This window comes from Ailuropoda melanoleuca, chromosome 4 (assembly GCF_002007445.2).
Source record: "Ailuropoda melanoleuca isolate Jingjing chromosome 4, ASM200744v2, whole genome shotgun sequence".
Taxonomy (NCBI): Eukaryota; Metazoa; Chordata; class Mammalia; order Carnivora; family Ursidae; genus Ailuropoda; species Ailuropoda melanoleuca.
The window spans coordinates 80,250,846-80,263,164 of NC_048221.1; the positions used below are offsets into that span (position 1 = coordinate 80,250,846).

Below are 12,319 nucleotides of genomic sequence, written 5' to 3' on the forward strand. Positions count from 1 at the left end.
CTGAGCCTGTTAGTTTCAAATACTTGTGTTTGTAAATGCAAATATAGCTCATTATTATTACTTTATTAAACTTTCGAGGTAAAGAGTGGTGGGGAAGACAGCTACTTGGGCTGAGAGAGAGGGTATAGAAACCTGATAGTGCATTTATTCATTCAAACTTGGTTACTATTGTTTGTGCTAAGCACTGTGCTGGCTGCCAAGGATACATTCAACTTCATCAGGGTCCCTGCCTTCACGGGGCTAGTGAGGAAGGCCAGAAGAGCCAAGTGTACAAAGGGAGAAGTGCAGTAATATAAGCAGAGCTGGCCAAGCTTCCTTGAGAAAGCCATGCTTAAGCTGATTGGGAGGCTAGCTGCAGGGAGAAATGGGAGGGAACAACTCAGGTCCTACCGCAGGAAAGGAGGCGGCTAGTGAGGTGCAGGCAGTATGGCGAGTATACACAGAATGAGAGCAGAGGGCTGGCCTATGAAATTGGAGATAGGCACGATACTGAATTGCAGGGCCTTGTAAGGAATGTGAGGCTTTTAAATTTTATTATGTCAGTGGGAAGTCACCGCAAAGTTTTAAAGCAGGGAAGTTACATTATCAAAATGTTCAGTTAAAAAAAATGTGTGGCTGCTGTAATGGAGACTGGGTGAGTTAGAGTTGTTGTGGGTATACCAAGAAGAAATCCAATCAGACCAGTTTTCCTGGGCAGGAGCAAACAGCACTTGGAAAATGGATGTGAGGGATGTTAAAAATATTCAATTACTCTTTCTAGAAAAGCTACTATTAAACAAGGTAAAGGGAACAATTGATTACTGAGGAGAATGCAGCCATGGGTGTAGTAGGTCTTTTTTTACGTGAAGTGGTCCTGGGTGGTTTTCTGTTTGCTTAGAGAACCAGAAGAGTAGGAGAGACCCTTCTTTCAGAAAACTTCCTGTATTGTGTCTTCCAGCAAGCACCCCCTTTTCTAGTCACGGGTTGCTCCTGAAGTTTAATTTATAATTCCATTTTATCTCTTTAAAAAATCTACAGTTACAAACTTTTAAAAAGGATACCAAAATTTGTTTAGCTCCAGTCTTCAACCTGCAGAGAAAAACCAGCATTACATTTGGTACATTTTCATCACTTAGATGGACAAAAGGAAAAACTAGTGATTAAAACACAGAAATCTGTTTCATGTAACTTTTTATTAAAAATAGTTTTTATAGTGGATACATGTTTACAGATATAATTTTAAGAGAACCTCAGGCATACAAATGTGGGCTCTGGCTTGGTTCACTGAGTGAAGATGGAGATATAAAAATCCTGATCTGCCTGAGGGTAGTCGTTAAGACAGCAGCTAACATGTGGAAACTTAATAGTTATTCTTTCAAGGGATATTTTAAGCCCTGTTTTCATATCATTGTGGGTGAGCATATGTACCATGAAAACTGTTATCCTGTAAGTCAACAAAACATTCACATTTCTGCGATGATAAGAAAGATTCCTAAGATGATGATGATGATTTAAATATCTGACTTGTGGCAATTCTTCAGAAAGGAAAATTAAAGAAAAATTTCATAAGGTATAAAGATAATACTTCCTACTGGAACTTTAAAATTACTTAATCAGGAAGAGTCAAGAGTAAATAGGGAAATGCTTTAAGCCTGGGTTTCTTAGATGACAAGAGGAAATTTAAGAGCTAAGAAGAGTGAAAAGGGCCACAGAACTTGCTTGATGGTAACTTTACTAATCTTAGTTTAAATTATCCTGAGTCACTTGCCTTATAAAGTGGAAGGTCCTTTTCATTATATGTACTTCTAATCAAAGAGGTGAGACTAGCCCCATGCTGTGACGTTTTGGTGCTCGGACTTCATTTGCCCAAGGCACACGTTCTGTAAGTAGAATCAGTAATTCTTAAAGTGCAGTCAACCTTCGTTTGTTTAGAATTATTTCATTCAGATTGGTGTAGGACTTAGTGGTTTATAATAAATATCTATGGATAATTTATTGGCTTTTAAAAGATACTATAAAATGGACAAATCTCAAAATGGAGTTAACTTATATTTACAACAAACCAAACAAAAGCAACAATCATAGAATTACAGGGTCACATTTTAATTCCTGAATTTTACAGTTCAGCATTAATATCACCACATGTATACAAATGGTGTAAAACAAGTACAGTGGTATTTTTAATACAAAATAAACATCTGTTTTATGGAAAAACTATACTTCATATCTACACAGACAGCCCATCTTTTCCAAACAATAGCCAAAATTAAAATTAACTACAAAATCTCCAAAACAGGGGAAACTGCTTCAGTTTAAGCTATTCCAGGAAAAATGGACCCATAACACATTACAAGGGTGATCTGAAGATTGTAGCTGGAATTCCTGCTTTTAGGTTTTTTTCCCAATGCTTTAAATTGTAGTTTGGGGGATGTTTTTTCTCACTTCAGCATGATCTCAGATCATAGATGAGCGAACTAACATTAAAATATTTACAGTTAACTTGCTGTTCTAAAAATAAAACCTCTTAACTGTTTGCCTCAACTTATTTTAAATTCATTTACGTACATGGAATGTGCTTTTACTCTTTAAAAAAAAGCAGCTTTCATATTACACCCTTGTTTGTTTATGGAAAAACTTCATGTGCTGCATACTGACTTTGATACTGAAGTAACTTCCTGGATCAAAATGGCCTCTAGATATTAAATGCCACTTAATTCAGCACTAGTCTTTGTATGTGAGTCTTTATAAATTATACTTTAAAACTTGCTTGCAGCCCTGGAGAGAGAAACTTTATGAACAAAGCAGAAAGTGACTTCAAAGTATCTTGCACAAAAGATTGTATGTACTGGGAGACACTTGGAAACATTCTGTTCAATCCACTCCCAAGTTTCTAGGGAAAATCATTTCGAAATACTACTGTACTGATTCTTGGCATCAGTTATCTCTAAAAGTGCTGTAAAGTTATATTAACAAGACTGTCCATTTTGAATCCAGCTAGTTTTCATCAAAATCATACTGAAAATTCCTGGTGTAGAAATCTCAACATGTACTGTAACACAGAGAATACTTCCCTCCAACTACCTATAAGGCTGAATTTCTGTTAATCTTCAAAAAATGGTCCCAAGAGCATAACTTCATTTTTATGATAGTTGAATTTGGTTTTCATAAAAATTTTTTTTTAAAAAGAGGCAACTGATTAAAAGAACAACATGGCCAGCACCATTACACAAGTAATGTTATTGGGTTTGTAACTAAAGTTTTGTAATTGTTTCTAGATCGGATACCCCCCTGGAGCAACCCTGCATTTAATATTTTATTAACCTTGTTCCCTCCCCCAAGCCATTCCCAAACCTGATAGTTTCCTCGGGAAGAAGCTATCTCCCAGGTTCTGGTTACTATCCTTTTTTTTTTTTTTCTTTTTTCTGACAGCCTGAAAGGCAAACCCCTTAATTACTAGCAAGCAATCAAGTTCCTGGGAAGCCTGGTTTTTTACAGAACTAAACTCTCCTAGCTGATATACTGAGTATCTTTTGCTACTCCATGTATATTTATAAGTTCAAGTGAGAAAGCTTTCTGATTCAGATTTTCAGCTCATTGAACAGCTGCAGCATTTTAGTAAGACCACGCACTGAGGATCCCCACTAAATATTTTATGAGCCAAGACGAGGTCTTTTCCTGGGAGATGTTTCTTCTTCTTCGTCCTCCTCTTCATCATCTGGATAATCCACTAAACCAACCAAACTTCCCTATTGAAGAATAAAAATAATTTTTTAACATATGTAACTTTTAAGAAAAAAATTATTAGTATAAATAGTCACTTTTAAAGACATCACAAATAACTCTTCTAAACTATCTAATCATACATATCTCAAAACAGATATATTTGAATTTGATAAAGGAACTGCTTGAAAATTATGAACACTTGGTACCACTGGTGGCACTTTAAGTTACCCTCAACTTTTCTATTTATTCTTGGATTTTTAACGATACCTCACAGTTCAATTCAATTCAGCAAAATTTCACTGTGGAAAAATTTATCTCCAAATAGCAGGACTCACAAATCATCATGACACGGGGAGCTGGAAGGACTGTGGAAATGCACTAGTTCATTTCTGTATGTTTAAATTAGAGATGGTAGTCAGTCAGGGCTTCCTTTTGTCTCCGTACTTCACATATGTATTTTATTACTAAGTGCATACCATTGTTTTCATTATGCTCTTGATAATAATAAACAAATAAATTGGTTCCTGAAACAAACAACTAAAAAATTTAGGGCTATCTCTCTAACCAAAAGGAAAGTAAGGATGAGGTAATTCAGGTGTTCAGCCTTTTATGAGTCATGGACCCCTCTGAAAACCTACTAAAGCTCTAGACATTACCCAGGAAATTAAATGTCCTCAGGTTTGCACTAATTTTGAATCCATCCCATGAAGTTTATACATATGTCCCACAGGTTAAGAGTGCTACTGTAAACACTGGATTTAGTTTAAACCCTTCAGACTCAAGGGGATAAATAAATACAACTAAAATAACTCATACTTCAAAGCTAAGTTCTAAAGAACCCAGACATCTGGCAGTAACACTTTGCCAATATATAACTGAACCACTGTAATCATCAACAAAGCCCACTGAGCAGCTAGAAACCGTTATCAGAAAGTCTGGGAATTAAACTTATTTGTACCACATATACTTATACCTGCTTTCTCAGCTTAATAACACACAAGTCTTAAGTTTGATAAGCAAGAGGCAGTACGGCTAAATTGGTTAAGAATGTATTGATTGTAGTCTGCCTAATTTCAAATTCCAATGCCACCATTTTTTTTTTTTTAAAGATTTTATTTATTTGACAGAGATAGAGACAGCCAGCGAGAGAGGGAACACAAGCAGGGGGAGTGGGAGAGGATGAAGCAGGCTCATAGCGGAGGAGCCTGATGTGGGGCTCGATCCTATAACGCCGGGATCACGCCCTGAGCCGAAGGCAGACGCTAACTCTGTGCCACCCAGGCGCCCCCCAATGCCACCATTTTTTAGGTGTATGACTGTGGGCTAGTGATTTAGTATCTCTATGACTCATTTTCCTTATCTGTAAAATTTGTGTAACAGTACTTAGATCTCAGTGAACTATTTTGCAAATAAAATGAAAAGAAAACATAAAAAGCACTTAGCACAGTGCTTGGTATGTAGTTAGTGTTCAATAATTGCCATTTGCTGCTATTACTAATATAATTCTTATTCATTTGGTTTCTAAGCCAAACGGGAGGAGATAGAAGATATAATTACCTTCTAAAAAGGCACCAGTCTGATACTCACAAAAATGACGAGTTATCAAGGAAAGTTTTAATCATGCTTAGGATTACAGATTATATATCATAATGTACAAACATTTCAGTTTCCAATGGGTAACATTTAAAATGACTTTTTGCTTAAGATTAATAAATATTCTATCTGAAACAGCTACACAATTTAATATCAATTTTATCTCTATTATCTATACATATATGCCATAAACAAACTCCTATACATTAAAATGATAATTTCTATTGAAAATAAAAATATAAAATGTGAAATATTAGAAGTTAAATCCAGATATGCACCCTGTAAAGCATTTGACAGATTCCAGACTTTAATATACAAACATAAACATACTTGTTTTAAAATAACTCTCAGATTGCAGTTAAGATCACTTATGCCAATTACCCTTGAGAAAAGTTTCCAATACAAAGGAAGGGATAAAAACGAATAATGATAACAAACACCTACGAATACACAATGACATTTTTTCTGAATCAAACGAATGAACTAACAAATTATAAGTTAGGAAACTATTAATATAATTAATCATATTAAAAAAACATAAGGAGAGAGAATTCAAGAATTATCCTCTACTCAAAAAATAAAGGACAGATCTTCCATAAACATGATTAATAAAATTTTACAAAATCATCAGCAAAAGTGATGTTTTTTATATTTTCTAATTTTTATAGCTTTAATTTCTTTATCTCGACTAACTGCATTGACTATGACCCCAGAACAATGGTTAAATAATAGCAATCAGGGCCTCCTGGGTGGCTCAGTCATTAAGTGTCTGCCTTCGGCTCAGGTCATGATCCCAGGGTCCTGGGATCGAGCCCTGCATCGGGCTCCCTGCTCAGCGGAAAGCCTGCTTCTCCCTCTCCCACTCCCCCTGCTTGTGTTCCCTCTCTCGCTGCCTATCAAATAAATAAATAATAATCTTAAAAAAAAAATAATAGCAATCATAATGGTATCCTACCTTGTTCCCAACTTTGGTGGGAATGCTTCTAATATGTCCATAAGTATTAAGCTATCTTTTGGTACTGGCCAGATATACCATGTTAAGGAACTATCCACATATTTCCATTTTACTGACTAAATTCAATAACGACTCAAAACTGTAAATGCATATTCTATATAGAAACACACATGGATATGAAATCTTTTGTGCAGAAAGTCACATTTGTTTTAACTGCAAAAAACTGGAAACAACTTCAAAATGCATCAAGAGGGTTAGTTATAAATTAAAGTATATCATACTTTGGAATTCTACGGAGGAAGTTCTTTTATGTTCTAATATGGAAAGTTCACCCAGGTAAGTTTGTTAAGTGAGAAAGCAAGATTCAGCGTTCTCTTTTGTTAATCTGTGGCAAAAGAAGAGTTTGTTTTAGCACCCACTAATAGTTTTTGATTATGATTTTGTAAGCATTTTTCTTTCTTTTTTGGGGTAAATATTCTTCTTCAAGGAAAATGTGGTTTTACAGCTAAGTTAAAAAAAAAATCTTTGTAATTTCATTAGTAGCTAATGTCTCACCAGCCTTGAAAACTATCAAGTTTTCAAAGACTGCAATTTTTAAAAGCATATTAGAGCTTTAGAATGCCTTGCCAAGGAAAACAGACAAGTTCACACCTGATCTATTTAATTTTAAGAACTAATCAACTCAACTGTGGCAATCAACAGACAGTGAATTTCAAACTTTTGTCATAATCTAGAGTGATGAGCAATTTATTTTTCAAGAGCAATCACTGTTTTCTCCTTGTCCCCCCAAAAAGAGGGAGTACAAATGTATTCAGTAATCTGCTGTTAGTGTCAAAAAGGGTGAATAATGTGTGGGTGCTTGAACTTGATTTTGCTTAGTCGTTAGTAAAAAATTATTTGGAAGGATAATGAATTAAGAACTCCAAGAAATAACCCAGAAAACAGAACAAGATGATTAAAAAAAAAAGAGTAACAGGAGAGAAAAATTATGAAAATTATAAGATCAATATAGAGGGCCCAACATCCAAACAGTAAGTTACAGTGAAATAATATAAAATGTTTCCAAACTGAAGGACATGACTGTTTAGCTGCTTCCAAGAAGAAAATAAAAACTCAACACACAAAGGATCAGAAATAAGAATGTCTTTGGATTTCTTGGCAATAATAACTTCTAAGTTTTAAAAGAAAATGATGTCCGATTTGGTTCTACATTCATTTAAACTGGCAGTCAAGTAGAACGAAATCAACACATTTTCATAGATGCAGGGGCTCAAATTTTACCTCTCCTGGGATTCTTTTCTCAGAAAACAATGATCAGAGCATGTGCTCCACCAAAATGGGAGGGAAAATCAAGAAAGAGTACAGAGACATAAGACCCGGAAACAATACAAGAAAAAGAGAGGCAAAAGAAGTATCAGGATAATGGCCTCCGCAGCCTGAAGACAAGAGCTGTGCAGCAAATCTAGAGAACAAAGGATCTAGGTTGGAACCAGACTGGAGACGTCAAGAGAAGGCAGAAACTAACCTGAAAGGTAATAAAGAATTAGTGACAGGCACCTAACTATTGCAACAGATGAAAAAATGGTGGCAATTATTTACTCTAGAAAGAGAAAGTTATCAAGAAATATATAGTAGAGAAAAAAAGACCAGACCAACTTGCAGAAGAGCAAATTCAAAAGGCTAATATTCAACTCTGCTACTAACAAAGGACACACAACTGGGAATGAGATCTATATTGTCTCCACTACCTAATGGGCAAAGATTAAAAATAATTATAATAACACTGGCAAAGCTGCAGTGAGCCAAGCACACTCATACAATGTTTATGGTAATGTAAACATGTAGAAACTTCCTGGAGGTATTTGACAGTATGTATGAAAATATTATTCTACTCATCAGTTCAAGAAAATAAAGTGCAACACCACCAGCAGCAGTCCTATCAATGAAACATCAGAATCAACTTACGTGCTCCAAAATATTACTGGGTAGGTTACTTAGAAATATTATAATACAGCTAAATAAAATGAAATTCTGTAGTCATCCACAGTGTTTTAGTAACACAGAAACATTCTTTTAACAAAAAAAATAAAAGCAGGATACAAAACTGTGTTTATAGAAAGACCTCAATTACATGTCAGATAAACCCATATACCTAAAGAATCAATTAAATGTTATTAGCAGTCATGTTCTCCGATGACAATGTGTACAACTTTCTTTTCTTCTTTGAAATTATTTTTATTATCCAAATTTTCTTAGTAAACATGAAATAATTTTAAAGATGGAAAAAGCAAAGTTTGTGTACAGAATAATTTCACATACCTTGGTGGCTGTTACTGATGTGGCCAAATTTGTAGTTTTGGAAGAGGATCCATTGGAACTTGCTGGTGGTGTCTGGGCCACTACAGATTTACTATTTGTTCCATTAGCAGCACTGGCAGAGTGGGAGAAAGTAAATTTGAAGCCACTAGATGATGTCCTTTTAGGAAGGTTTTCCTTGTCTTCACTTTCTTTTGCTAAAGTGAAAGTAAAATTTTTATCTTTCTCAGTAAATATTCCTAATAAGCAAAGCAACTGAAAATAACAATAACTTAGGAACTTGTAAAACACTGCTTTTGCTTCATAAGAGCTAAGAGTAGAGCATGATGTGTACAGTGGTGAGTCTTTAATGAGCTGGAATCTTAGAAATCTCAGGATTAGAAAAGGCCTTAAGAATCATATACCAGAATCAGCCATCCTACACTAGAATTCTACACTGTTGTATCCAGAACGTGTCAAGGATTCATTACCTGTCTGACTCTTCCTTCTACTGTCCCTCTGCAGGTTCTCTTTACTGCACTGACCCTACTTCTATAGTCCTTGAGAGACCTGATAATCTCCCCCATAAGTATTTCAAATGCCTAAAGACAATGTTATGATCATGTCTATCAGTCTTTTACTTCTTGAATATTCCAGGTTCCTTTATCTGTTTCTCTTATGACGTAGGTGTGTACTATCCTTTCATATCTGGTTGCTACTTTTTTGTATATGATTCTTAAGTGGATACAGTACTTCAAGTACAGCATCATTGCCCCTTTTCACAGTAGTCAGGGCAGTGCCTGTAACGAATAAAGACAGAAGAATCAGGCTACCAAAAGTTACCTATTCCTTAGGACATTTTGGTGGGCTGTTTGCTCTGCCAGGCTGAAGTAAATAGAACTTTGGGCATTAATGAGTAAATGATGAGTGAGGTTAGGAACAACAGTTGCAGGAAAAATGTAATGAATCAATGAAACACTAAGGAGAAATGCTTTTAGAAAATCTCACATTCAAAATCACAAACAGGAAATGCTTTTGCCTTTCAAAATGTAAACTGTTAGTAAACATTTATATGATATATGCAGGACAGTACTCCAATAATGGTGATTTTTCAGGCCATAAAATTAATGTGATTAATTCTTTTGAAAGGTAAGATCTCAGTTTTATAAACAACTTAAGCATATTTGAAAGATGGGAAATGTTACTTCTCTTGATAGTATATCTTTATGAAATTTTTATAATGATTTTCAAATTTCAAAGAGCAAAGTTACTTCTTTGAACTTAGTTTCCTCACAGCTATAAAAGGCAAAGTGCTCTGGAAAGTTTCTATGATCTATATGGCCTCTATTATAATTGGAGATTTCAGTACAGAAATAAATCCAAGATTGTTCATAGAAGGCAATGTATAAGTAGACAGTGTAATTCTGAATAGCAAATGAAGAGCATCACAAAATGGCAAGCTTTAAGAAAAACAGTTTAAAACATGAAAATAACTCCCAGATTTGGAAACAGATGTGGAAATTTTAAAAGGTCCTGATTCACTATAAAATTCATGTCTTTCATGCTTTATATACTATGACCAAACCTTCACAAGCAACTGATAATTTCTGTACCTAATAAATGATACATTATTCAAAAATTTGAAATTTTAATACCTTTTTTTGTCTCCATAAATTTTTCATAAGTATCTGGATAATCATCTTCTGGCTTAGATTTCTCTACTGGTGCCACAACTGCTTTTCCTTCCTCCTCCTCATCTTCATTAAACCACATTTCCTCATCCTCTTCCAAGGCCTTTGCATCTCTGCGAAATCTGTTACTACGCAATATAGATGGTACACTGTAAGAAACATCACAAACACTGAGTAATGATTTAAAGTTTGTGACCAGATTAAATTTGAGAATAAATATGTATAACCAAGAGGAGCTAAAGTAATTTTAACTATGTATAATTTACATCATAATTACCTCAACTGTGATATAAGATGTAACCAGAGAACACTCCAAAACACTGCAAATTAAACTAAAAATTTATCTTATGATATGCAGCATTTTTCATATAGAAGATTTAGGGTAGGGAGAATATCCTACCCTTCTACACAACCCTGTAGTATCTAATGATGGAAAGAATACTCCTGGGTCAATTTCTTATGTCAGAGCCAAACAAAAGATTTTGGATATAATTTTATAGACTATAAATGCAATATATTTAAACAATACCTGTTCAGTTTCTGATTCTGTCTGTCTTTTTCTTGCTCATATTTAGTCTTCAATCCTTTGAATGTCTGAACATATTCAATTGATTCAAGTGCTTTATAAAAGTTTTCAACTATATGTGCAGTAAGAGACTTGATATCTTCCTGTATAAGGACAAAATTTACAATTCAAATATGATTCAATGATTGTTAGTGGAGAAAAACGTAAAATAACTTTTTTATAGTTCCAACGCTGATTAAAAAAGGTTTTTCAAAATCACATTACAAAAATAAATGGTTTCTTTACACATGAGCCAGGCCTCCTGACAAAACATGGAATAAAAAGGCACCCTTTTGGGGGGCTACAAAACATCTGAAAGTAACTAGATTTAGTTTATGTCTTCTGTTTATTTTTTGCATTTACATAGCACTTTACAATTTAAAAAGTGCTTTAACGTATAGTTTCACTTGATCCTCCTAACAATTCTATGAACTAGTTTTTATTACCTCCATTTTATAGAAAAGGAAAATTGAAAATGTGAGAGGTTGGATGACCTGATGAAGAGCACACAGCTAGTTAGAAGGCAGATGTTGAAATTACATTTTTAACAAATTTTAGGTGTTACTTAATGACTCCTTAACTGGCATCAAAATGGGATAAGTCTTACCTAAATAATAAACACAAGACTCCTTTGACTATATTACATACACAGATCTGATAAACTATTAACTTGAATTCCACCTATTTCCGCAGTCTTCCAATGGTGTAATTTTTGTGAAACAAACTCACAGCAGTAACTTCTAAATTCTTTTAAATTCTAAATGAACCATTCTGAATAATAACTGCAAATGCCTGGGTGTGAAGTACGCTCATTATTAATAAGTGAAGTTGTGATTCAGGAATTTATTAAGAAGAAACATACATGCCACTTCTTTAAAGGATACACCATAATCTGCTGCTTTTAAGGATTTTAAACTAGTTTTGCCGGAAATCTCAGTTAAATAATACGCAAAGAAGAAACACTAGAAACCCAGGTAAAATGTTTCTGGGCTGTATACTGAACAAAAAATGAGTTAAGTTTTGGGGCACCTGGGTGGCTCAGTCGGTTAAGCACCTGACTCTTGGTTTTGACTCAGGTCATGATCTTGGGGTCCTGAGATCGAGCCCCATGTGGGGCTCCAGACTTGGCAGGGAGCCTGCTTGAGATTCTCTTGCTCTGCCCCTGCCCCCACTTGTACTTTCTCTCAAATAAATAAATCTTTAAAAAAAAAAAAAAAAGATGAGTTAAGTTTTGGGATTCAATGTACCTTTATCAACCACTCAAAATTATTTTCTGAAAAACAAATTCAATCATATCAATAAGGATGGTGTTGTGAACCCTACTCATTTTATCAGTTTCTCACCAAAAATTTTAAGGAAAAAAATATAGGTCGATCTCTGGTTCATTAGAACAGCGCACTGTGGAACAGGGTTCAGATACTTGGTAAGCTAGTTAACTATGTTCCCTCTTTTCTAAGGCTAAAGACAATACTTTTATTCTCTTCATCCTTTTGAAAACCATACTTTTTTTTTTTTTTT

The 12,319-nt window shown here is 34.6% G+C and overlaps 1 protein-coding gene across 1 annotated transcript in view; it reads right to left on the reverse strand.

The window, feature by feature from the left end:
- Nucleotides 1–2,058: 2,058 nt before the first annotated feature.
- The window catches only part of PPP4R3B (protein phosphatase 4 regulatory subunit 3B), a 61,083-nt gene continuing 50,822 nt past the window's right edge, over nucleotides 2,059–12,319 (reverse strand). The window contains 4 exon segments of the mRNA XM_034659157.1: nucleotides 2,059–3,725; nucleotides 8,570–8,763; nucleotides 10,201–10,385; nucleotides 10,766–10,905. Coding sequence (XP_034515048.1) covers nucleotides 3,630–3,725; nucleotides 8,570–8,763; nucleotides 10,201–10,385; nucleotides 10,766–10,905 — 615 coding nt within the window. The 3' untranslated portion in view covers nucleotides 2,059–3,629.